We start from the raw sequence: 26,857 nt of genomic DNA on the forward strand, positions 1-26,857 counted from the left end.
TACGTAGAATTTTAAAAATGAACGATTTTAAACGTAAGCGTGCATTTTTTTACGACTGAATCAGCATTATTGGTATTAAATCACTACCTTGTTCTCTTTGAGTAACGGATTATGTATGTTTTTATCTTTGGTAAACATATCTGCGGCGAATTTATACATAACGAAGCAATATTAATGCACATACACACATATAGGTACCTATAGGTACGAGTTACACATGAACGAGGACTTGAAACTAATACACGACGATGTGAGGACGACGACGACTAATGTTCCAGGTTAAAGCTGAGAGCGCGCCAACTATAATAAGGCAGATGGTATTGGGTATGAAACCAGCTGATACATTTATTACAATTATCGACGAGTAGCATTGGCGAAGGGATATTTCATAATGATATGCGGAGCACGATAAAAATAAACCGTAACTTTCCCCTGTTCCAAAAAGATCACACATAAGACATCTGTTTACCGAACGCCGAAGAAATATTACTATTTCCACATACCGAAAGGCCTCCTCCAGGAAAACGGAAATACGCCCTATGGATACCTCGATTCTCGACGACCCAGAGAGAAAAAGAGTCTATATGAGTAAACTCGAGGGTCGTGGGTTCACCTATCAAGGGTTGAATCCACAGATGGTGGACATAGGACGCACGTTTGCGATGAATGCACGTTCTATTCCAGAAATTTTATACGCACTCAAGAATTTGGTTTAGATATTGTCATAAACATCCATTCGTGATTAATGAGGTGTCGATTTGATCGAAAATTTGGTTGCTGACATCAAACATTAGGACTTCCGGAGGGTAATGTTTTCGATAGACTATAATAATTGATGGGATATGATCCATAATTATGTACATCTTCTTATAAGTTATTATCTTTCATGATTCATGATGAATTGATGATCATAGGTATTCATATGTACACGATTTTTATGATGTAAAAAGGTCATTTTGGTGTTATGGGGGACAACGTGTATTTATTGAAGGCACTCGATGTGTAAATGCTCTTAGAGCATTCAGTTTTTATTGTGATCCTAGAATTTTTATTAAATCAATGCAATAAGAATATGCAGCAGGCGACTCAATATAAACCAATTTTTCAATTCATTTTCTCAAAGAAATATTTTTAGAAATGGTGGCATATGATAACCTGAGTCTTTAATGTTGTACTTCTATGTACCTAGCACCATTCTGTGAATGCAGAAAAAAAATGTTGGAGCAAAACTATTTTTGAAAGTCTGGCATATTAATATGAAGAATTTAACATTTGTTCATCAAGTTTTTGAATGGAAGTGTTGATACGAGAGATAATCAGTTATTTACCAAAAATTATAAAGCAAACTTCAAAAATTACCAATTTTGCCAAATTTGCAAAAAATTTTACCAACCAGTATTTAAAAATGAGTAATTCATTAAAAAAATACTTACAGTAATTTACCAAAAGTTGATAATTCACAAAAAATTACCAGTAGCTAATTTGCTCAAAAATGTTCAGCAATTCGCAAAAATTACCTACCAGTTACCAGTAACTTCAAAAAATAACCAATAGGTAAGTAATTTAATTTACCAGAAAAAATTACCAATAGTTTACCAAAAAACTACTATTAATTCATCAAAAAAACTACCAGTAATTTAATTTACCAAAAAAAAAAAAAACGTAATTAGGATTAACCAAAAAAGTTGAAAAATTATCAATAATTTACCAATAAATGACCAGTATCTAATTTTTACCAAAAAAATTACCAGAATTTTTACCAAAAAATTACCAGAATTTTTACCAAAAAATTACCAGAATTTTTACCAAAAAATTACCAGAATTTTTACCAAAAAAATTACCAGTGATTGATACCAGGGATGAAAAGCTAGCCGAAAGCTGAAAGCCGAGCAGATTTTCGCACTTAGCCAAAAGCTAAAAGTTTGTAAGTTTCATGTTTTCCAAGCCAAAAGCTAGCCAAAAGTTTCATTCTTTTGGCTTTTTTCAAAGGCTTTTTTACAGAATTAAATTCTCTAAATTCAGAAGAAACAAAAAAATGGAAAAATTTCATTCAGTTTTATTTTAATGTGATTTAGTGAAATGAAAAAAAAAAAGGAAAATAATCCAAGCAATGAATATTTTCCACTATCATTAATTATGAAATCAATGTAAGTACTTGATCTAATTTTTAATTCCATTTTGTTGTAAATTGATGGCGTATCAGCTAAAAGTTTAAAGTCAAAAGCTTAAAGCCAAAAGTTAAAAGTTAAAAGCTTAATGGAATATAGCTGAAAGCTGTTGGAAGCCGAAAGTTTGGCTAAAGCAAGCCTTAAAAATCGAGATTGCCGAAAGCTAAAGCCAAAAGTTTCAATTTTGAAATTTCAAGCTAAAAGCCAAAAGCTGAAGTTTCATTTTAAGGCTTTTCATCCCTGATTGTTACCAATAAAATTGCCAGTAATTTACCAAAAAAAAAATTACCAGTATTCTTCAAAAAGTTACCAATTTACTAAAAATTACCAATAATTGGAAAAAATACGAGCAATTTAAAAATGAGAAAAGATGCTAAATGTTGGAAACTGATCAATTTTTTTCGAGTTTTCAAACCACAAAGATAATTTATTAAGATTAAGAATCTGGCAATAAAGAGATAGAAATGATTGCATCGGATCAGATAAACGTTTGTAAAAGCAGATCAGCTCAGATAAGCCCAATTTACTGATGTGATTAGTCCAATTACCTGCATCTGATCAGATCCAATAATTTCTCGTTGGGTCTCCAGGGGAAAAGGAGAATTATTGAATCATGATCAGGTCTATAAATAGATCAAATCCGATGAAATTTTGATCTGTCCAAATTTGATTAAATCTGGCCAGAAATTGGATTAGAGGAATGTGCAGATCCGATCCCAGCTAATTGGATTTGGTCACACTGATCTGATGAGATCTGCTAAGATCCATCCCATACCGGCCACAAATCTCTAATAGACGGAATATTCGTGTCTGTAACAGCTTTTCAGCTATTCAGTCATTCCACTATTCATCAGCTATCTGTCATGATATTTGGAAAAGTTGTTAAAATATTCTATCTGCAAATTATTGAATGGAATATCAAGCAACGACAGCAACGTATAATAGTTAGCACACCTTGGTGGTTTTATTCAATTTTTTTCGATCATGTTTTTGAAGAATTCCCTTTCTGATTTATTTGGGTTTTGCTTAGCTGTAGAATTTTCCAGTGATTTTCATCATTAACATCTTTCCAAAGTGGTCCAACAAAATTCTACGTATATTGGAAGTGTTTCCAATTCCAACCACTTGGAGTTTTTGCTTTCTCCTTCAACGAGAACTCAGTTTTTTTAAACAGCAAACTTTTGGAGGGGGCATATTGGATTTTATAAAATCAAAAAATTTACTGTATCTCAGCAGATTTAAGTTCATATGCCATGTCTTTATCTGAACAGATAAAATCATCCCTACTCGTGGGAAGTGAACAGATTCAACCTGATAATGTTTAGATTTGCTTGATGAGATAAGATCAGGATATTCCCTGGATACAATTTCATCTGATGAAACCTAATCAGGCGTAATCTGGCTCCAATTTTTGATGTTACCAGACTCAATCAGAATTCAGATCCGATCATTTCTCCTGCTATTAACTTAATATTATTAACAGCCTCGACATTTCACTGTTTAGCACAACTCGGGTCAAAATATGTCAGGTTTCATGGTCCATAGGCTACACATCACACGGATATGGAAACTAAATTCTTCGAACTCGAAATCACACCACAAAACGTTCATGGCACGTGTGGTCTTAATGGAAATGCTCGAAACATGCTTATCAGTTGTTTATACAAATTACTACCACTTGACATTTTCGCTGTGGACCATTTCCGATCCTTATAAGCCGAAGCATACGCCACAGCACACAGATTTTACACGACTAATATGTCTCATATCGTATAAAGGTGAATAGAAAGTGTCACGATTTAATCGCAGTTAAACAAAGGTACATTTACGAAAATACAAATTCGTCGTATATCACATCTCTTTATGTATACTTTCCAAATTTTTCACTCGATTTTTTTTCAGAGCTAAACTTTTAAACTAATTGTGCAGCAAATGGATTGAAACTAAATACCTCTCCATGGTAGCTGATTGCCTAAATGTTATGTATTTCTGCATGACTGAGCTATAAAATCATCCGATGTGAGACGTGTTTTACGAATTAAAGAGGAAAAAAACACACCGCACTGCGTTAGCTTGGTACTCGACAACAACAACAACAACGCAAACGCTAATATTATGGGAATGATTCGGCATCCAATGCAATTACACCTTTTATCATTGTAGAGCACGAATCTCACGACGTTCACGAGATTACCTAGATTTTTTCACTAATACGTTAACGTGCCTAGTTACCATAGGGAAGGTGAACGAAGAGGAGAACATTCAAATTTATTACATGGTTGGTTTTTTTTTGTACAAAATGTTCAAGTGGTATTTGGTGTGAATATTGATGAGAGTTCGAATTCGGAGGATTACAATATCGACGCTTTAATCTGGCGATTTTTCACTTTTCTTAGGAGCTTCTGTAATTTTTTTTTTTTTGACAATGAGTTTTTACAACGCTACGAAAAAGGATTTTGTTCATTGCAGGGGATCGTTGCTTTACAGCCTCATCAGGAATTTCAAAAATTCGTCGACAGACGAAATATTAAACCCATTACTAACGTGGTCAGCATTACCTGTGGTTACTCACCCGATAATTTTCATACGTGTGTGCTTAGCTCGAGCTCGAGTCATAATTAAAACAACATATTGCCCGTTTAACGCAAAACACAAACGACTCTGATTAATTTATATTCAGCAAGTGTAGGTTAGGTACCAAGACCTACTAGACTTATAACAATAAACCTCATACGAGATAATTCGCCCAAGTAGCATAACTATTTAAATCAACAGCATAATACCGCGAACCGTGCAGTTGGCAATATTTGAACGAGATGGTTATGTACAGTGTACAGTTACACTGAGAAAAATGATTCGGTAATGGTTACTGAAAAACTCAGTAATTTTTGGACATGCTCTAAAACTTTGCAACTGTTCCCAAACGTTCAGGAACCATTCCCAACTTGATTTTCAGCTGGTTACTGAGTGACTTAGTAGTCTTTACAAAATATTAGGTAAACGTTCTTTTATTACCAAAAATACGATTTTCAAAATTCAAAAAATTGGGGTTGGCATTCACGAATTTAGATTTTTTTTCATTTTTGACATCTACTCATCAGAAGGTATTTTCCACATTTTACACTTCCTACTAAAATTCCTTGGCCTAACTGGGACTCGAACCTGCGACCTCTCGATCCTAACTACCTAACCCTAACTATATGGCTATGAGTACTGTATAAAGGATAGGGCATTAAAAGAATATATGTATTATTTTAGGTTATTGTTCTTACATTTTTTAGGTTATGATTTGTTTCAAAAGTTTCTCTTTTGTTTTACACAGATCCAAAAGCTTTTCCTCTTCATTTGAAGCATCTACTTACACAAATTTGCCACCAGAATTTTTCTAAGGAAAGATCAGACAATTTTTTGAACATGACTTCTTCAAAAGTTAATCAAATTTCCTGAGAATTGCTCATAAATTATACCTACACTTATCAAAACGAAGGAAAAATTCCTGCAAGAGCAAAAATTTTATTAGATGTAGGTACCTATGTGGCCTACTTACATTTACAATATTGTTCAGCTTTTGTCATTTTCTACCCTGAAAGCTTTGCCTTTATCATTCGAAGTTCTATTCTTCTTTACGAAGTTTTGATAAGCAAAGTGAGCTTTTTATTGGTATGATTTCAAAGTTTAAATGGAAAGCAAAAAAACAAAATATGCCTAAATTCTGTATCACATTGTACACAGTTGGAAAATGTTCATTTTAGTTCATCACATTGTCACAAATTCTAATCTCTAACATTTTGGTAGTCCTCAGAATTGTATTATCACCACACATGCACAATGAAACAATTTCTCATTTGTTACACTACAGGATACTCAGGAACAAGTACTGAATAAATTGTAATCATTACACTCGAGTGTGTTGAAACTGTTACTTTTTGTTTTCAGTGCCTATTAAAACCGTTCTTGTTAATAGTTACTGAATACTCAGTAATGATTGCAAAATATTCAGTAATGATTACTCTTTTGCAATCATTACTGAACTGTGCAGTAAAGAGTACCATTTATCTAGGAACAGTTCCCAAAATGTTCAGTAAATTGGGGGAAATACCAATATTTTGAAATGGTTACCAAACATTGGGTAATTATTCCTGATCGTTCAAGAACAGTTACCGACTTTTTACTCTCATTTCTCTCAGTGTAACGATGCTATCTGAATATCTGAGTGGCGATTGTTAACGATAATAATTACCCAACATCGAGATTAATTTTTCGATTAGTTAAATCATAAATGCTCGCGCAAGTTCATCGTTAGCGATCTAATTAAAACGGCCATTATCCTACGTGTAAGTAAAAAAACCTAAGGTACTTTTAATTACCATTTTAAATAGGTATAGGTTAGGTCCAGTACTTCATAGTATAGGTAGGTACTCAAAGTCATACTCGAACTCGGGTCGAAAGGAAGTTCCTTTTCAGAGGTTCCGGGCGATGCATTTATTCGACAAGCCGTGACCATTCCAGAGCATCGTACTTCTTCATATATACCTACTATTCTCGATACTTATGAAAATGTAAAACTTATTGCCGCTTTTGAGCGATCCAAGACCAGAGTTCAAAGACATATAGATCTTTTGTTAAAGAAGTCGACTCACGCGACTCACAATGTAAGGTTTAAAAAATCGATACGTAACAACTAATACGATTCAAATCCACCTATCATCACCAATGAGACACACGCCTGGTACGAGTTACTTTTTACGCCACATTAAAGCAATTCGAAAAACTCGGGTGTACACAAAGCTAAACTCGTCGCTTACACATTTTCAAATCCAACTTCTAAACAAAACTCGATAATTCCAAAAGAAATAATAATACACCGTAAAAGTACTTACACATCGTCGTGTACTCGCTACAAATACTCTTCGCACCTACAATAACACCACGTGCACCTTCGGGCAACAAAAACACGTGCAAAGGACGATTTAAAAAACCTCCACTCGGTACTCAATTAATTGTACGCATCGTCTCGATTCGACGGCTTCGATGGCTTATTACGACGACGACGTGATGGTTACATTGTTAATATATGATTGCTTCAGTTATCATTCTTTTCGACCAAACGTAATAATAAGTTTGAAAATTCGAAATCTGGGTCGTAATATAGTCACCACTATACCTATATTCACTGGCGTGGTCACCTCCACATGATTCGAATGAAAACAAAACGCCACATCGGGCAGATAATTTTACACAAAATAATAACAGAATGGAATATCAAATGAATAAGAGCAAGAAAAAAACTTGGAAATTGTCTGTTTTCAAATCAATTTCCACGTCTAGAGTAAACTTTCAAAAATTAATAAACAGCTCGTGCTCAATTTTTTTCAAAAAAAGAAACTTATATTTAACTAAAAAAAGTAATCGAAAAGTTTAGGTGACCAATTTTTGCCAACTCTGGGATGTGATTCAAAAATCAATTAAATTTTCCACGTGACACCATTTTGCAATTTTCCGCGCATTTTTCAAAATCATAGTGCTTGGAGGACATTGCGAGGGGGGGAGGTCGCAACTCGAAAAAATAATATGATATTTGAGTCCAGCCTCATTAAAATTAGTAAGCATCCCACAACGAATTTTGATGACTTCTGTTTTCAAAATTGTGGAGGAACAGAGATTACTGAGGAATTGCACGCCGTTTTGCCCAAAAAAGACGAGCATTTTCGAATTCAACATCCTCGAAAGCATAATAAATGACGAGCCGCAAATCATTCGTAATTTTTTAGAATACATACTGAAGATGTTTAGGATACTGGTGCGGGTAGGAAAGAGTCAGAGCGGTAGGATCGAAAAAAATATGATGAATTTGTGGATCCTCTTTTCCCCCAAAGGTACGGAGATCCCATTTCGAAAATAAGTTTGATGGAAACAAGATAAGAAAATGTCTACACTATGATTTTTTCAAATGATTAAGTGGAAGTCTTCAGCTCTTGCATTTATTATGAAAAGTTGAACGTTTACAGCCATGGTTCAACTTTGACTCTTTGAGCCTTTCTGATTTTGACCATCAATCTTGAATCTCGAATCTACTCTCTTGAAAACCGCGAGTTTAACCAGTTTTGGGATAAGAACCACCCAAGTTCAGTAGTTTTTGCACGAAAACGTCAATAAATGAAAATTACAACCCCCCCCCCCCTCCCCCCCTCCTCGGATCAAAACCGAACACTGACACGATAATTATTTCATTACTCCACCTAGTAGTGTAATACATACAAGACAAGAAGAAAAACACTACAAAATAGAAGGATCCAATGGAAATAGGCCAATTGAATTTTTCCCAATATTCCTCACTTCAAAATTTTCTATAAAAAAATGTCAAAAAAAAAAAAAAAAATTTCTACTTAATTCACTCGAAATGAAATTTTTTCAAATTGAAAAACTTTCATTTTGAATCTCACAACTCCAAAATAATACTTTTCCAAAACTGAGTTTCCTTTCACAATAATTCTTACATTTAAATAAGAAACTTACATCTCAATTTCTCCTTCAAATTTCTAAATTTCAACTTATTTTTCAAATCTTTGCGCTTTTTTTCTCTAGCACAAAATTTCATTTTTTTCAGAGCAGAATTTTTTATAATTTTCAAAAACATAAAAATTTTATTAATTTTCAAAAATTTCCAAAGATTTTAATTTCTACATTCTTTTTCTTTTTTGAAGTTTGAATTTTAATTTTAAAATAATTTGTTGTATACCTACATTTGATCAAAATTGATTTTATCACAATTTTTTTTTTCGATTTAAAAATTTCTCCTGATGAGCTGTCCAAGTTGTTGAAAAAAGAGATTAAAATTTTGTCTCAAATGGAGCATTAAATTTTTACTGTTCAGGTCTTATAAAAAAATTGAGAAAAATGATTTTTAAAAAATTTCAGCTGGTGAAATTTCACAGCAAATGTTCATCAACTTGTCTGAGGAAAATCCACAATTTCCAAACAAGTGATCACTCAAATTCAATTTTTATTTAAAAATATCATAATCTGAATGTTCTCCAGTCATTTATGGGTTGAACTTCCTTCAGGCGTTAAAGGATTACATTTGGCAACGTGGCAAAATTGTCAAAGTTTAGTTGAAAACTGTTTCTGACTGTTCTTTTCCAAAAGAATAATATACAACATGACCATTGAGTATCTTAACTTTTTGTCAACTTCTCTCTCGTTTCACTCTTTCCTCCACTCTCCCACCATACAACTTTTTTTCTCTTGAAAAAGTGTGGTCAAAGTGTGGTCAAGATTTGGAAGAATTTTATTTGTGAAAATTTTCAAAAAAAGTACTTTCAGTAGGTGCCTACCTAATCAAAATTTTGAAACGTCATCGTTCCCGAAAAATTCTGTTTCAACATATGCCATCAGTCTTTGGGAACACCACGTGCTCCAAGCAGCCTTCCTGCCTTCCCAACGAAAAAAAACACGTGCAAAGAACAATTCTAAAATAAAAAAAATCCTATTCGATTTCGATTAATGGCTATTCGCAGCATACCGCAATTCAACGACTTCATTGATTTATTACACGATAGTTACGTTACATTGTTTAAGCCAAATACGACAAGCTTCCAGGGCGGCCCTAGCTTCGTCGTCATCGTGATAATCATTGTCGACAAAACCGTATAGAAAATTCTCAATACAGCAATGTACATACATATAAATACAGTACGCAGTACCTGCGTTAATCACCTTTACATCAGCCATACCATATGCGCAAATACACGAAAAAAAAGAACCATTTATACACGACAACTCGAAGCCTTCATCTCTATGGATTTAAAGCCATCAATACGCGACGCATAAGGAGGAGGCGGGGGCTAGGGCAGGGGCAGTTTTTACTCGGGTTGTATTAATGACGACGACGACGTCAATAATATGCTTTACAACCGAGTCCAGAGAAAGAGAGGAGAGCGAACAGAACAGCTCAGAAACAGGATATTGTACACATTGTAATTAACGCTGCCTCGCAGCTCGGATACTGCAGCGAGCAGTGTTCTTTTTATTGTTATAACTGGCATATACGTGTAATACACGATGAACGTTGATAGATCACCTTTTCCAAACCGATATGCTCGATGATTTCTAACAAAGAAAAAAAAAATCTGACCATTGTCGATATAAACCCATATGCCACTTATCTCGGACGGAAGCCGAGCAATGTATTTTAAATTTCTTAATACGTAGTGTACATATTTTACCTCCTTTGATACTTTATTACATTACACGTAGTATAATTTCGAACCTGTGCATACATAATTCGACATCCATTACGAGCTCGTCTGCCTGTATAATTTCGCTCTAGGTACCTTTTTTTACACATCGCGCCGGAAGTCCGCACCAAGGAAGATATTATTTCAAGCTAAGAGATTTTAGTATCTGAAGAGAATTAAAAAAAACGCTTTAATAATTTGGCAATTATGATTTACCAAATGCTGCGTCTAATATGGTACGTTTTATTTTATTCTATTTTTTAATGGAAAATTATCCGAAGTGGTGGCTATAGGTACTGCCATTTTCTATGTTATTGCTCGCTTCGATTACTCTAAATAATTAACGTCGTGTGCGTTGATTAACGCAGAGTTGGCCGAGATTTCGCGCTTAGCTACAACCTATAACAATGAATTAATTGCACGTGTAAAATGGCCGATTCGTTGGTGGTCAACGGGATCGTGAACTTTTGCCAGTGGATTATTTTGAAGGTACCAACGTCCAACGCTGCGTTGTAGATTGTGTAATTAGAGTGTAGGTACCTCTACCCATACATCTGCAGCTCATAAACACAGTGCCTATTTCGAGTGTTTTTTTATTACGTCCCATGGTTCGGGTGTTGTTGATGTTTGATGGTAAACAATATGGCGACGAAGAGGGTTCGTGCAGAGAGTAGTCGTTCAAAAGCATTGTTTCTGGTTTCAATACTTATCTAATGAATCTTATTTAATGGAAACTTTTGGAAAGAACTGAATCAGAATATGCGAGGTGTTCGTTGGTAGAAAGGATCTCTTGGATTTTCAGAAATTTTTTTTACAAAAATGTACTGAATTCAGTATTTCAAAAATGTAACGCACTGAAAAGGAAACCATTTCTCATTCATTACTAATTTTTTGACGAAATACGAGTATCAAATAAATCAAAATAAACTATTACTTTCTTCCTCATACTATCTAGATTATTGGACCACAGCTGAAATTCGACACCAACTGATATATATTCATGCAAACACGTAAAATGACAGGTTCTGCTGCTTGCCTCTTATAAGTTATAAACAACCTAATTCCATTTACCAGTACGAAAAATAAATAAGGGTATTCATTCCAACAGACTTGAATCGAATAGCGAATATTACTACCTGAATAATATGTTGGAAAGTAATCAAATTATCTGTCGACGAAGACGCCGTCGTCGTCGTAAAGGCTAAAAAAATTTAGACCATATTGGTTAATGCGCGAAGATAGCATGGTCGCGACGATCCATCTCTTTTGGCTCCTTTGGCATGCATATTCGGTTACAAAAGAGATTATAAAAGAGAGGCAATCGGCGACGGCGACGACGTCTTCGACGCATTTAAATTCTTCGCCACCGTGATTGCAAAAGGGAGCAACATTCTTCGCACAGATAGGTACATATTTTAACCATAGTCCATATTCGTAATCAGCCATAAACTAAACTTATCGCAAGACTTATACGATGAGAAACCAGTAAAGCAAAACTTGGCAGTCGCCATAAACCGCATCTTTTTATAATCCATAAAATCTAATTACATCGACTACAAAATGGTTAAACGTTGGTCTTTTCATTTTTTTTAAGCATCGAAAATTTCAACGAGTGTTTTTTTGTAAGTATTTGTATCGACTAATCGACGGTTGGAAATAAGAGAGTTGGACAGTGTAGCTCTGAAAGATTTTTCTTAAAAGAAAATGCAAAATGTGTGTCAACTTCGCAATGATTGGATCTGATTGAGTTGTACAGATCTATCGAATTCGGAGAATATTCGGATGTGATCAGATTTAATCAGGTTTCCCTAGTAGCAACTGGTCAGGTCTGAACAGATTCAATTTAACCACAACTCTGATCTGATCAGAACAGATCTAATAAGATTCGAGGAATGCCCTGATCTGATCTGATCAATTTGATCCAATCTGATCAGAGCTATTCAGATCGGCTTAGATCCAGTCAGGTCTCCTCAATCATATCTGATCAGATTCGATCAGGTCTCCTCCTCTATTCGATTTGACCACAGCAACTCACATCAGATCTGATCAGATTCGATCAGATCTCCTCTGTTTGGTCTGATTAGATCTAACAGGATCCCAAGAATGTCCGGATCTGATCAGATCTACTTAGTCAGACCCACTCAGCTCCAGTCAGGTCTCCTTTGTTGGATCTGGTCAGATTCAATCAGGTCTTCTCTATTTGATCTGATTAGATCTAATCAGAATCAAGGAATGTTCGGATCCGATCAAATCTGATCGATTTGATCTGGGTTCATCAGATCTATTCAAATCTGGTCAGCTGCAGTCAGGTTTCCTTGGTTGGATCTGATCAGATTCAATCAGATCTCCTCTATTTTTTGGTCTGATTAGATCTATAGGATCCCATAGAATGTTCGGATCTGATCAGATCTACTCAGTCAGACCTGCTCAGATCCAGTCAGGTATCCTGGCCAGATTCAATCAGGTCATCTCTATTTGATCTGATTAGATATAATCAGAATTGAGGAATGTCTGGATCTGATCGATTTAATCTGGTTTCATCAGGATCTATTCAGATTTGCTCAGATTCAATCAGGTCTCCTCTTTTAAATCTTATCATATCTGAACAGCTGTAAGCCCAATCCAACGTTCTTGATCTGATTAGATTTAATTGGACCCGTGGAATGTGCGGATCTGATCAAATTTGATCTGGTCATATTAAATGAGGTCTCCTTGATTGGATCTGATGAAATCTCAACTGATCTCATCCGTCACAACTCCGATCTGAGTAGATCTGGTGAGTTCTCATTGGATCCGTGGAATTTTCACTTCTGACCTGATCTGGCCTGGCCAAATCCAGTCAAATCTCCCCTGTTGGAGCTAATCAGATCTGGTTAGGCCAAATTGGATCCATGAAATGTCAGAATCTGATCAGATCCGATCGTTTGCAGGAATGGGATTTTGATCAGAGATTGTGAATAAGCATGCTGAAATCAAGAAAGATACTTCAGATAAACAAGAAATTATTAGATCTCTGGGATATTTTCTGCATTCAGTTTAATCTGACCAAATGTATTCAGATTTGATCAGATCTAATCCTCATTAGTTCTGATCAGACTTCTTCGACCAAATCAGATCCGTACATCCCTCCATTCCTCTGTATTACATAAAGACCTGGAGTCCGCAGTTCATGAGCAATCTATTCCATATCTTTGCCAAAGTGCGTAGATCTCCAGAATGTGATCATCGAAATATTCCAAAAAGTTATGGATGTCTGGGTCAGAGCTCTCATGGTCATGATTGCATACCCAAAGTAAAGATCCAGAATTCCAACGATTAAAATATTTTGACGAGTAGAACCCAGGACAAAGCCTCGATGACTATTTTTACCCAATGTAGAATTCTTTTAATTGAAAATTCCAAAGAGGTAATCTCAAGACAAAGCTCTCGTGACCTACTCAAGATTTTCACAGGTATCAGCTAACAAAGCCAAAACGGAGCTTCTTAAAAGAGAAGATCTGCTTAAACCATCACAAACCCTCTGCTCAAGACTAATGTCGTTTTATCCTCTCAATGAAAAATTAGTGCTACATAAACACTTGTTTGCTGTAAAATGATATCAAAAATTGAAATTTTTCTAATCCAACACCCCTCATATCAAGTTTTATAATTCACTATTCATCTCAAGCCTATCACTTCTTGGGCCCTCCAGGAATTCAGAACCCTGGCCAATTCCCCCTCGTTCTTCTTGTTTTGTTTTTCCACGAACCTGAGATTTGCTATCGAAATAGTCTATGAATGGAGAGCAACGCAATTAAAAATATTTCACGGTCTCGTAAATGGAATGATAATCGAAAGTATACGAGTCGAATAAGTAAAGGTATAGTAGATCTAGGTACACCTAAAACATTATAAAAATCCGCCAAGCGTTGTTTTCCGATTTGAAAAAAATAAAGAAAAAGATTACAATATACATCGTTTCGACACACAACGACGAATTAATATACTATAGCGGCCATCAGACTCATACTATACACCGAGAAGGAAAGGTAAAGGTAATAATTTAAAGATAACGCATTCTTTGAATGTTTTCATATTCGGTATATCGTGTTTATGGACGATGGCTCGGCGAGGCATGAGACTGTTAGAAAAATGACTGACTCGACGCCGGGATTCTTTTTCTTGTTCATTTTTTTTTTATTATTGAAATAGCATCGTATACTCTTCTATACATAGGTAGGTACATACACGAGAACATTATTAATTCAGCGGCGTGTAGCAAGGTCGTTTTGAAATTTCCCACACCTCGCTTTTAAAAAGGGAGTTTATCAGCGGGACTGGTTTTCTCGTATCATAATTTTCAAATTGGTTAATGAGGAAATTCTATCACACTGCGGCGTATCTCTAGTATTATTTGCAGCTCTTCGAATAGGTATCTACGCTCGAGGAATTAGAACGATGATTTTTTCGAAATCCTTCCTGTATCCGATGACTTCTCCATTTATGGGCATTTGAACCCAAAACAGGACCCGAATTGAAATTTGTTATCGGATAATTACTCGCAGTTTGTATAGAGATAATGTCAACACAAGTCGAATATTTTTACATTTGTGTAAACCATCGCCTACACAGCCGACAACACCGGACCCTCCTACAAATAAATTTCACCTCAAGGGCTACTCAAGCGACAGGTTGAAAACAAGTTGAGCCAAATAAACCAGTTTCGTAGACGTATACTTTGTATGTAAGTGCAACATTATCAGCAAATCAATACGAATCCCAGTGACCATTATGCAACATTGTAATGGCCATTGTTGTTGGAAATGTCTTTCTGATCATGTTCGAGGTTTCGGTAGGTATATGTAAACGAGATCGAATATTTTTGCCAAAGCTGCGACCAATTTTCCGTAGGAAGATACGTTCGTGGCTAATAATGGGATAGGCGAATTATGTAGTTTTGATGACCCGATAATATTGACCTTTCTTTTTGTAAAAAAAAAAAACTCACTCGGGACTTGGGGTTGTAAAAGAAGCTATACGAATTGGGTGGTCTGAGTCGGCGGCGTTGAGTTGTGTTTATGTTGTTGCCAACACCGAACGGTATCTACATGGAACAAATTAATTCCAATCCAAAACGAACCCCTAGTAACTGGTTCGATTCATGTACGAAGAAGAAGATTACCATCGAAACTTTTTTATGAAAATTAAACACCATCTTATATATATTATGTATTGTAGAAATGCGGTACGTTAATACACCGTGAACGTGGCGAGTTGAATGACGAAATTAAATATAAAAAGACCTCTGCAACGGTTGCTTCGGCCTGTCACATTCGCTCTCCTCTTGTTTATGTGTGTGAGTTGTTATGTTTGCTCTTTTTCTTTCAAAGCGAAGCATCAGATCTTATAAAATGCAGTAATGAATAGCCATATCACGCGCTTTTTTAATCTATTCATTCGACGTAATTTTATAATCGTCAAAATGAAAGTACCTACTCGTATTATTTTTACAAAGTGTTAACTCACTCGAGTTTCAATAGCGACAAAGTAGAAAGATGAATGATAAACGGTTTCACGATCTTGTATCAAGAGTTTCAAAACAGAGTTATGATGGGTATATGTATTATGCATCTATACGTAGGTTAGGTTAGGTAAATCTACGATACACGATTATTATACTGGTGATTTACGGCCATCAAAGTCAGTTTTCCCAATTTGTGGAATACCAACGATTTGTAATACAGTTTGATTATTATGTAGGTATTATGCGGAACGATAATGATAGTCTGGAAATTTCATTACGATAACTGGCCACAAACTTGATACGTCAATTCGCCATTATAAATGGTTATTGGAAGTCAAAAACTTATCTATAAATAAAGGGTGTCCTAGATGACTAATTGGTCCGGTATAAGCTGGCGTCAGGCGACAGCATTCTACTAAGTAAACGAAAGCAATTACATACAAAGGATGTCTGAAGAATCGATGTGCAGTCAAGTGGTAGATTTGGAGACCTACAAACGAATACATGAGGTTTACCAAATTATTGCAAAATCAAAGATGGGCTAAAAATGCAATATAGTTTTTATAACGATTCATTTTTGCCTCAACCCTTCACTCCTCACTACCTAGAGTGAAAATTAAATTTTTCCATAATTCGTTTTCATTTCACAGTTCTCCAGGATTTCACTCAATTGAAAAACAAAATTTAATGCTAAAGAAGTGAACTTTTTTTTGGAAAATTGGAGGGGCATTCGATGAAAAGCTGTAGGGGGCCTTGATACAGACTGCAGGAAAAATGTTGGATCTCTGACTTGAATAATCACTTTTCTATAGGGGTTTCAAATTTTAAAATTCATATTGAAAATTAAAAAACATTGGGAAAAAAATTTTGATGATGATTGATCATTATTATTACTTTATTTATATCCTCTTAGAAGTGAGAACATAGTTTCTGATTTTTTTCCCCCAACATTTTTAGGTTATTTTACACAACTTGAGAATAAATCCAAAATCGTATGTATAATATTTTCAAGTTGTGAAAAACCCTGGGAAAGGTGGGAAAAAAATCAAAAAAATGTTCTTACTTTCAAGGGGATGTATAAATTATAATCAATTCAATTTTCCCCCAAAAAATAATGTTGAATTTCAAAATTTGAAACTCTAGCACATAGAAAATTGATGGTTTAAGCAAAGGATCCAAAATTTCTCCTAATACAGTCTTCTGAGGCCCCCAACAATTTTTTATCAAACCCCTCCACCAATTCCCTCACCCCCCTCATCTACACAAAAAGTCAAAAACGACCCAGACTCACCCAGCTGATATTGAGTAGGTCAAGGTGTAGTTCTTTTGTCCATTCCCTAAATAACGCATCCTTCCCTGGACTGTCAAAAAGGGGTAGTTTACCATAGGCCCAGGCCCTCATTTTCTGTACTTGATGACTCAAAATGAAAAATGTAACAAGTATTATTCAACTTTCAAAATTCATGTTCTCAAATATGTGATCTGTCACGAGAAAACCAACCTAGTTTGAAGTTTTGAGTCTATGTATCAGGCGATCTAAAATTTGTAGGTCCGTGAAACTTGTACCCCTTTTGGCCCCCATGAGTGCCAACATAACCCGATATTTTTTTTTTTCAGAATCATCATATTCAAGGTTGCCAAGTCCAATAATCGAAATTTCCCAAAATCAATTTTTTCGATTTTTTTGAATTATTTTTCGCCAAAAATGTTGCAAAAACTACCCGAGTATGAATTATTAATTAAGAATAAGTTATATCACGTTTCTTAACAAATTTATTCAAGGTGAAAAGAGTTGATTTTTCCAGCTCAAGCCTTACTCAAATTTCAAAATATGGCACAAATCCTCCAAATGTGGGCGATTGTTGCAAAAATTTGCATTTCGACTCCCCAGGACATACCTTTTAAGAAAATCAAAAAAAAATGTAGTTGCTCTATTTTTTTGACCTCACATTTAGGGTCAAGAGAATCGTTCGCGAACGTTTCAACCCCCACAGTCGGATTCAGCACTCTAAGTATGCTAATATCCACCATAAAAAAGATATCTATAGATTTTTTGGATACTAAGCTGGTTTTCTCGTGACAGATCACAAATAAACAAACTGATCAATTTCAATAATTTTTCCCAAGTTTATTTTTCACAAAGATATTGCTTCGGTTTCGTTTGGTGCTAAATACTAAACAACACAGGTATCTAATTTTAAATAAGAGAACCAATGCATTAAGTAACGATTTACCAGGTGAACAATTCAACGTGGAATTCTGAACTTAGTAGTGTTTTCAATTTTTCATAACGTCTGTAGAAAAGGAAAACTCCAGCAAAGGACGAAGAAAACCTTAAAGATCCAGCACTTCACTCTAATTTTTCATCAAATATCCCATAACATAATATAGAAGTACATACAATGATGACGTAATCAATCACCCCCCCCCCACTCTACAGAGAAGCAGAGGAGAATTATTAAGCTGATTCAAATTACAGATTATTATTCGGAGAAACAATACTGATGACATCTCGTGGATTAATATTACATACTGATTCATTTTGAAAACTAAAACACTTTCAGCAATATTGCCAAATTATGACAATGAGGGAAATTCGATCAACGAATCACGAACTTGGCGGATTTACATAAAATATGCAGAATTGCAAAATTGGGAACTAATCCACAACAAAATGTGCTTGAATCACCTACGACAATTCATAGAATTTCAATATCATATTTCTGTTGGTAAAATTGCATAAAACCTACACGATTGAAAGTGTTTGATGGAAGAAGGGCCTTTAAAAAATGACGATGTTGGGAAAACACATTCGGAATTGGAACTACTTCATTCACATATCAGCCTCGAGTCTGTTTTATTTTAGTAATTTGAAATGTTAGCTACAAGTACATTTTGCACTAATTACCCTTGGTAATACATCTGTATTTTCTAAATAGAGATAAAAAATCGTGTTTTGGGCCATGGAATAAAATTTCCTGAGCCGATAACCGAAAAAAAGGCCTTTGACGCCGAAGGCCCTTATTCCACCAAGACTTTCAATAATTTAAGAATCATCGCGATTTACATCATTCATTCATTCGTTTTATGGTCGATATCGAAACACCTAAAAAACATTTCGATGGCATATTCATATTGCATTCGAAACACGTCGCGACACAACATTACAAGGTGATGAAATCATCCCGGACATTCATATCAGCAGAAAAAAATCCACCAATAAAATCATAGAATTTCGTCGAAGAAAAAAAAATTCAATGTAGGTAAAACTTACATCGGGAGTAGTCGCAGGTGTCTTTTCTTTAGTCGGTGTAGGCGACGAAACAATCGAATTATTATTCATCTTCTCCTTTGATTTAACCGACGAATTATTACGAGTCGGGAAACTGAGAGTTTTGGTCCATATAGCCAAACTTCGAACCATTTTGAACGTTTAAAAAATAGCTAAAGTAGGTAGGTATTAAAACACACTCAAGCACGAGACGTGGAAAAATCACATCAATAATAACCGAACAGTGAACACCGAAGAAAAAGTTAATTACGAAATAGGAAATACACGCATTACGAGAATTTATTTAGACACAACACAATCACCATGAACGCGATCGAATAAGCTGGCAACAAGAAACGACCAACGACTGTTCTCACGATATACCAAACACTGACAGAACAGCTGGTTGGACTACTTTCGAAGATCTGCCTTCTCTTTGAGTTTTTCTTTTATGCGCGAGCTTGTTGTCTGTAGACTTGTTGGTACACGTTTAACGGATGTAGAACCTGTCGCCCTCTTTTCCCTCACCCACTCTGTGTCGGTATTGCTTTCGCAGTTCTGCTACCCCTTCCTCCTTCTTTAACCATTTTTTTCTTTCATTTGAATGACCTTGCTTCCTAATGTTCGGGTCATTCTTTTACCTTACCTATCTTTTTTTCTCGCATCGTGCATTGCAAAAATTATTGTCATGTTAGTGATATTGGGCAGAAAATGACCGGATTTTTGATTTCCTCGTTGATTTCTGTGGGATAATTACACTGAGGGGTGGAGAGAAGGGGTAACTTTACTTTAGATTTTACAGACTAGTGTTGTAGAGCAGACATGGTGAGAAGGTGAGAACTGAGAAATTACTGTAAAATGCGTTACTAAAAATTTGAAGCAAGTCTTCTATCAAGGATCCACCTCTGACCGTTCTTTTGCTTCATTTTCATTCATTCCCCAAGAATTTTCGATCTATGCGCCCCAGCTTCGAAAATCTACAGACATAAGTAGTGCATGAAATAAATTTCCGACCAAAACTGCAGACAATCAATGAAAAAATGATTGCCAATTAACATCTATTTTTAGATCAACATGATCTAAAATGATTATTCAGTCTCACATCTGTCCACCAATTGAACAAATTCTTAATTTTTCATTAAAAATTCCAATTTTTTTTGCAAATTGAATCAGTTGAAGTCGCTAGCTTATCAAGGGGAATACCAGAAAACAACCTAAGTTCATTGAAAGTTTCAAAATTTGGGTGCAATTTTCCATAAATTGTTCAATAATTAGTTGTTGAAAATTGCCAAATATTAATCAAATACATACTTACTTACTCTTAAATTTACATAATTATCTATTATATGTAATTTTCAAAAAAAAAACAGAAAGTATAAAAAAGTTTAGGAAACAAGTCCAAAAGAACAAGATGATGTCATTTTTGACAGCTGCAGGTATTATTGTGATTTGTGATGTCAAAAATAACATCTCTTGTCTTCATCACCATCATTGAGCAAAATTTTGCGAAATTGCTCGAAAATTTGCTATAAAAATAGTTGAAATTAAGTCACATGGAAATTGACGAAACATTTCTGAAATCAAGTAAAACGTTGCAAAAATGCTCAAATATGAAAAAAAAAAAAAAAAATGGAAATGGCGAAAAATTGATCAAATATTATCAAAGCGGAGCTAAACTGTGAAAAAATTACATAGAGTACCTACAGCTACTATAAAAACTGTAAAATTGTCTTAATTGTCATAGAAATCACGTCTTGAATATTGCATAAAAACAAAAAGGTGGTGAAATTTTCGAGAAGTTGAGAAAAACATCACAACTTCTTATACCATAGAGCATCATGAAATATCTCGAAGTTTGAATAAAATCTTGTAAAAGATGCTCAGATTTGAGATTATTGATTCTCATAATTGCTTGAAAATTATAACTTGTTAAAATGTGAGTGAAATATCGAAAAAATACTCAAATATCAAACAAATTGTAAACAATCACAAAAAATTGATGAAATGTCATTAAAATAAAAATTTAGTTTAATTTTCCAACAAAAAAATATATACTACAAAATCACACACAAATTGTAAAGTTAGTATGAAAATAACTGAAAAAAATCGATAAAATTGTGACAAAAAATTGGTAAGATTTGACAAATTCAGCAAAAATTGTCCAAAGCAACTTCAAAACTTGTTCAAACGACATAACAAAAATTTAAAATGACATAAAATTTTCAAAATAAGTGCTTAACTCAGAATTTTAGCAACATTTTGTGAAGATTTTTTATAGATTATAAAAAAGAATCATAAAACTGTAAAATATGCATGGAAATGACTGAATGTTGATAAAATTTTAGTAGAATTGAAGTGAGCTTGGCCACAATAATTGCTTGGACCATCACTAAATGTTGATAAAGTATTTTAAAATTCTAGTAAAATTTTGCAAAAATTAAAAGCAACCTACTTCATTTTCATCTAATGACGAGAACGAGAAGCGAAAAAATGGATTCGTATAATATGGTTCATGGCTCGTAATGTTTTTGAATCGGGAATCACTAACAATAATGATTTTTATTAAAATATTGAAACTAAAAATTTGGAATTAAAAATAAAACTTGCATTTACTGACATCTTATTAGTAGGAATAATTTGAGTTTCATTTTTTAAAGTTGTTATTGTTACGTACTGTAAATTAAATAGTAAATATGTACTACCTATATGAATATTGAATATTCTTAACGTAGGTAGGTAGCTAATATTTAATCTTCAATTAAAAAGATAGATAATAAAATAATTAACCTAAACTAACTTAACCTAATCTTACAGCTTTATGTAAACTTTAAATTTTTACAACTTTCCATTCTGTGTTTTTGAAAATTTTCATTTCATTTCTTTCATAGGGAATATTTTGAGCGTTAAATATGAACGGGATGGTATTTTTAAAAAAATTAATGGATTTTAGAGAAAAAATATACCAAAAAATACACTTCTTATTTTCTTAAATTTTAATGCAGTCTAGATTACTATCCAATCAATCATAAAAATATTAAGTTCACAGCATGATCACAAGGCAACGGCAACCTTTAATTCCTTCCTCCCCTCGATGCAACTACACTTGTATAAATATGCATCTGAATCATCTGATTCAGACCGTCTGCAGTTGATTCTTCTTCTTCCTGGAATGTATGAATGAATCGAAGTGCTAAAATGCTACGCGGCGAGATAAAAAAAGACATTCGATGACGTAGGTCTTGAAAATCAGCATCAGCTGTTGCATTGTAACAGGTAATTTTCGCTATACTGGTTTTCACTCCTATCCTATTCTACATAGAGGTAGTAGTATGCTGTTTTATGTGGGTGAATTTAGGTATTTGTATGGCCTCTGAATAAATATCATTGTCCAATGATTAATGTACAATATCTATAAACGTACCACTACCAGGATGTCATTCAGTCAAAGGTTAAAAATATCTATCCCCTAGAAAATATATGTTATTTATATCACCTCTAAGGTTTGTTCGCGAGGTTCGAGGACTGTATCAAAATTCATACGATTCGGTATTTTTGTCAAAGCATACCACGAGATCGAATGAATAAAAGAATTTTCAAATTCCTTCATACCTACGTATTAGAACTTGCGTATTACAATTGTCGAAAATATATAACGTAGTCGATATAAGTATTAGAATTGTAAATTTATTTTACTCGGGTGACGTTAGTACATATTTTTAAAAGCCTTGTCAATTTATCAGTTCACGGTGGAAATACCGATTGTTTTTTTTTTTTTTGAATAAATTGATCTAAAATTGATCACTGACATCGTTGTAATAATGATTTAAATTGAACCAAAATCCTTCTGGTATAAGTAATTAGCTTTGTCAGTAGGGAACAGCTAATTTGGCTCGATTAGGTAAACAAAATTATTTCTGTAACGGATAAAAATTTAAACACCCAATTAAGTAAATCGATTAAAATATTTAACTAAACTAAATGACCCGTATGTATAATAATAATACGTATTTCATGCATATTTATGAAAATTTGTTCCTGAATTATTGAAAAATTAAAGACTAGACATTTTAAAGCTGAAATTCGTTTTCATTTTATTATTTCCATGCTTCTATTTTAGTATGCCAATAAGTACGTAGGTATGTTTTATTCCTATAAAGGAGGATAGCTTTCAAAATCATCAGAATTGCATTTTCAAGTTAATTATACTTATGCAGGTATTAAATTTGAATTAAAAAATAATTTAGCGAAATCAGGATTCAGATGCAGGTAGGAGTTGAACACTTAAGTTGGCATTGGCAAATAAGAAAAATGTAATGATTATCGAAGTGATCTTGAATTTTCATATAATTTTCCAATTTCAATTCAGATAAACGAATAATAAAAATATGCATAGATAAGTTAGGCAGGTAGAAAATTTATTCAAGGTTTCGATTCCAATAAAACAAAAAATTATTTCTAAACAATAAATTCAACATTATCTCACGTACTTACTACCTACACATAAATACAATAGACAGACCCTGCACCATTGATTTTAGCGTATGCCCTGCACATAGCACCATACACATTTTCGTTCCTCATTTAGAGAAATCGAACCAGCCGAAGAAATCCATATTGTACTCGCATCTCGAATTTCCGATTTTTTACAAGGATTAGTAGTCAACTGGTGTTTATTTTCCAATCGTTTTTGTCTCACACAATAATTTCTATAGACAGTGAACGGGGACCTCATCGTCCTTAAAAACACACACTGACATGCGAAAGGAAAGAGATATATAAATCAGAGACGATCGTAAAAGTATTCGGGTTGTGAATTTTATTGTAGTCTAGGATTGTTTTTCATTTTGAAAAATGTTGTTCACTGGATCCTTTTGTCGGTGGAAGACCCCTGCCGTAAGAGTTAATACGGTTTAATTGACGTTTCGAATATATTTGAACACATTTGCTCAACAGCTGAAGCACTTTCGTATTGAAAATATTTCATTGTGATGCGATGCGGCGAACGGCGAACGCGAGAGGCGTTTTCGTCTCTTTGGTTTTGATTTCAAAAGTATGTATAGAGAATATTAGACAAGAAAGATACTCGTACGTGTATTCGTCGCCGGACGCCGGTATTTATGTATTTCGATGGAGATTTGTACGTGTAGATAGTGGGAGGTTGTTTTTCATTCAGATGCTCTCGGTACCCCTAATTAAAGCTAATATGTCCTCGTAATTCGTCCGCGTCGACTAAAGAATAATATTATAAGACGAGGAGGACCGATGAGAGAATGCAAAACTGGTGATATATCGCTGTTAGAAAGTAATAAAAAGAAAAGGGTATTTTCAACTGGTGACTTGAACGATAGATGAGCAACGTAAACGATTAATTAATATTTATCTTTTTAATACACTGGCTCATCGTCGTCGTCGTCGACTCGGCTCGTTTGTTATATATCATTATTATTGTACATTTAATTATAATATCGTATCTTATGTATGGAAGAAGTTCACTTCGATAATGAAATCGATTTAATGAGCCAAATTCTCATCGTTGTGTTTTCATTTTTTTTTATTATTAATTAACGGTAAACCGCAGACGTCAAAGGTGAGTGTATCGAAAATTCTTCAATCTAATTGTTCTACATGTGACGGGTTAAATGTGAACGTATCGTAAAATTATTAAAAGGTTAATTATTTGATATGTCAAATTGAAATATGCAATATTTTTTTTCCGCGTTCGAATTCATCATTTTAATCATAAACAACAATGTTTACGTTTCAGTTTTCACGATTTGAATGTCGAAGCACCGTAAAAAAGAATATTATGAGGCTTACAGTTTTTTTTTTTTTTTTTTTTTTTTTTTTTTTTTTTTATCTTGGTTGGCGATGAAATGAATTTGAAAAAGGAATTTATCATAGAAGTGCTTTTTTAAAAATTTTCCGATCGAATGATAACTACCCTTGAGTTTAAACCTTCTGAATAAGTTTTCTTTTTAATTTGAAGTAACGATGACGAGCAAGAAAATGCTTCGATTTCCAAGAGCCAATGTAAAATTGCATCATTTGTGGAATAAGATTACTCGGTTTTTATTCCTTTTTACCTACTGGTGACTTTTTTGAATGTTAATTAATCGGTTCAAGTGTTTCATTGAATACGGATGAAGTTTATTTAACTCATGCTCGGTGTTGTTTGTACAGAAACATATTGCAAAATGTTCTCCTACACATGATGTAATGTAAGCGCACATATGTACCTGTTACATAATTTTTTTTAAAAGCGCGTTCATTAACATAATATAAATTAATTGTGTAAAGTCAAACTTTGAGTACGGTTGTTTTTTTAATACCTTCCATTAATTTCGTTGTTTAAGTTGAACATCTCCCAAGAATTCTCTCAGCAGTTTATAATCGCAGTATTGCATTAACATAGGTAGTTGAACATACCTACCTACATGAGTATGAGTAACATTAAGGTTTTCACAACCAAAGCAGAAAATTTGAAAAAAAAAACAACAAAAAAACGCTCAATATAATATGAAAATTAAACTCGTGTTCTGAGAAATATTTCTACCTATTGGCGAAGATATTGTCGTAAAAATGAATATTTTCGACTCCAGAATAATACGTCCAAGAATTGACCAATAATTATTTCATATTGAAAGCTACGAGCTGTGAATTTTTATACCCAATACGATCGTTTATGATCACCTTATATCCTCGTATATGTGTGTATTAAAACAGCATGATGGCATTATCGAGTAGGTACTATGCTATTGAAAACAAGCAAAAAGAATGACTCAGCAATGTGTAAAAAAAAATTCGAGTGGTATTTCATCCTGAGGACCGGTTAAAAAGCGGTATATTTAAAACGGAAATGAACACGAAATTTTTTCCAACCTGTATAAATAAATTTTTAACGTTTTCGGTTAATTGTCAGAGACTCTCGGAGAAGAAAAATTTTCAAAACAATCCGCGACTATCCGTCTTCCTCGCGTTACTCAAGGTTAACGACGACGAGATCGAGATATTATCGAATGCTCGGCCGCAGAAAGAAACACTCGTACTCGAGTATCTATAGATAATTTCATTGAATGGGCGGCTTTTGATAAATTCGTCTTCAAAATTACGTTATATAATTTGAAATTTTACTGTCGGCACTCGGCTCCGCGTGCGAGTAAAAATTAACGCGACCATTTGATCAAGGTTGAAAATTAACTAGGCGGGATCCGTGACATTAATTGTACCTGAGGCTAGACTGGTAGCTTGATGATAGCAGCACTACCTTTTGAGACACTTTAACGCTCGGCAATGCGTAATCTAGAAGAGATATGACTTAATTCTTCAATTCCAATTCTAAAATACTCCATGTAGCGAGTTGCGAACAACAATTGCTGCAGACGATGTTAAACTCTAAAGTACTATTTCATCATAAAGGTCGAATAGATTTACACCTGTAGGCTATTCCCTTTCGTTTAACTAGCGTAGGTGTTCGCGAGATGCTGTGTAAACCGCGGACAAAGTATCTCGATGTAAACAAACCTAAACGTGATGTGATGGTTTTATTTTTAGCAGGATTTCCTTCGGGAAAAAACTCGGCTTTTGTAATATTTTGGTAGGTAATTCGAATTTGATTTCTTTACTGTCAAGAGTGGTACCTAAGTGACAGAACATTTTTTCAACTGGATACCTAAGGCTA

The 26,857-nt window shown here is 34.2% G+C and overlaps 1 protein-coding gene across 5 annotated transcripts in view; it reads right to left on the reverse strand.

The window, feature by feature from the left end:
* Traf4 (TNF receptor associated factor 4) overlaps positions 1–26,857 on the reverse strand; it is a 126,537-nt gene that overhangs the window by 5,561 nt on the left and 94,119 nt on the right. Inside the window, exon 1 of one of the 5 annotated variants that reach the window (XM_065358246.1) lies at positions 19,183–19,646. The exons of 2 other annotated variants lie outside the window; for them this stretch is intronic. In XM_065358246.1, coding sequence (XP_065214318.1) covers positions 19,183–19,332 — 150 coding nt within the window. In that variant the 5' untranslated portion in view covers positions 19,333–19,646. Of the gene's footprint in view, positions 1–87; positions 838–6,535; positions 7,385–19,182; positions 19,647–26,857 lie in introns of those variants that run through there. 2 more of the 5 variants (XM_065358250.1, XM_065358247.1) reach the window with 2 other exon arrangements.

The sequence above is a fragment of the Planococcus citri genome, chromosome 3 (genome assembly GCF_950023065.1).
Source record: "Planococcus citri chromosome 3, ihPlaCitr1.1, whole genome shotgun sequence".
In the NCBI taxonomy this organism is placed as follows: domain Eukaryota; kingdom Metazoa; phylum Arthropoda; class Insecta; order Hemiptera; family Pseudococcidae; genus Planococcus; species Planococcus citri.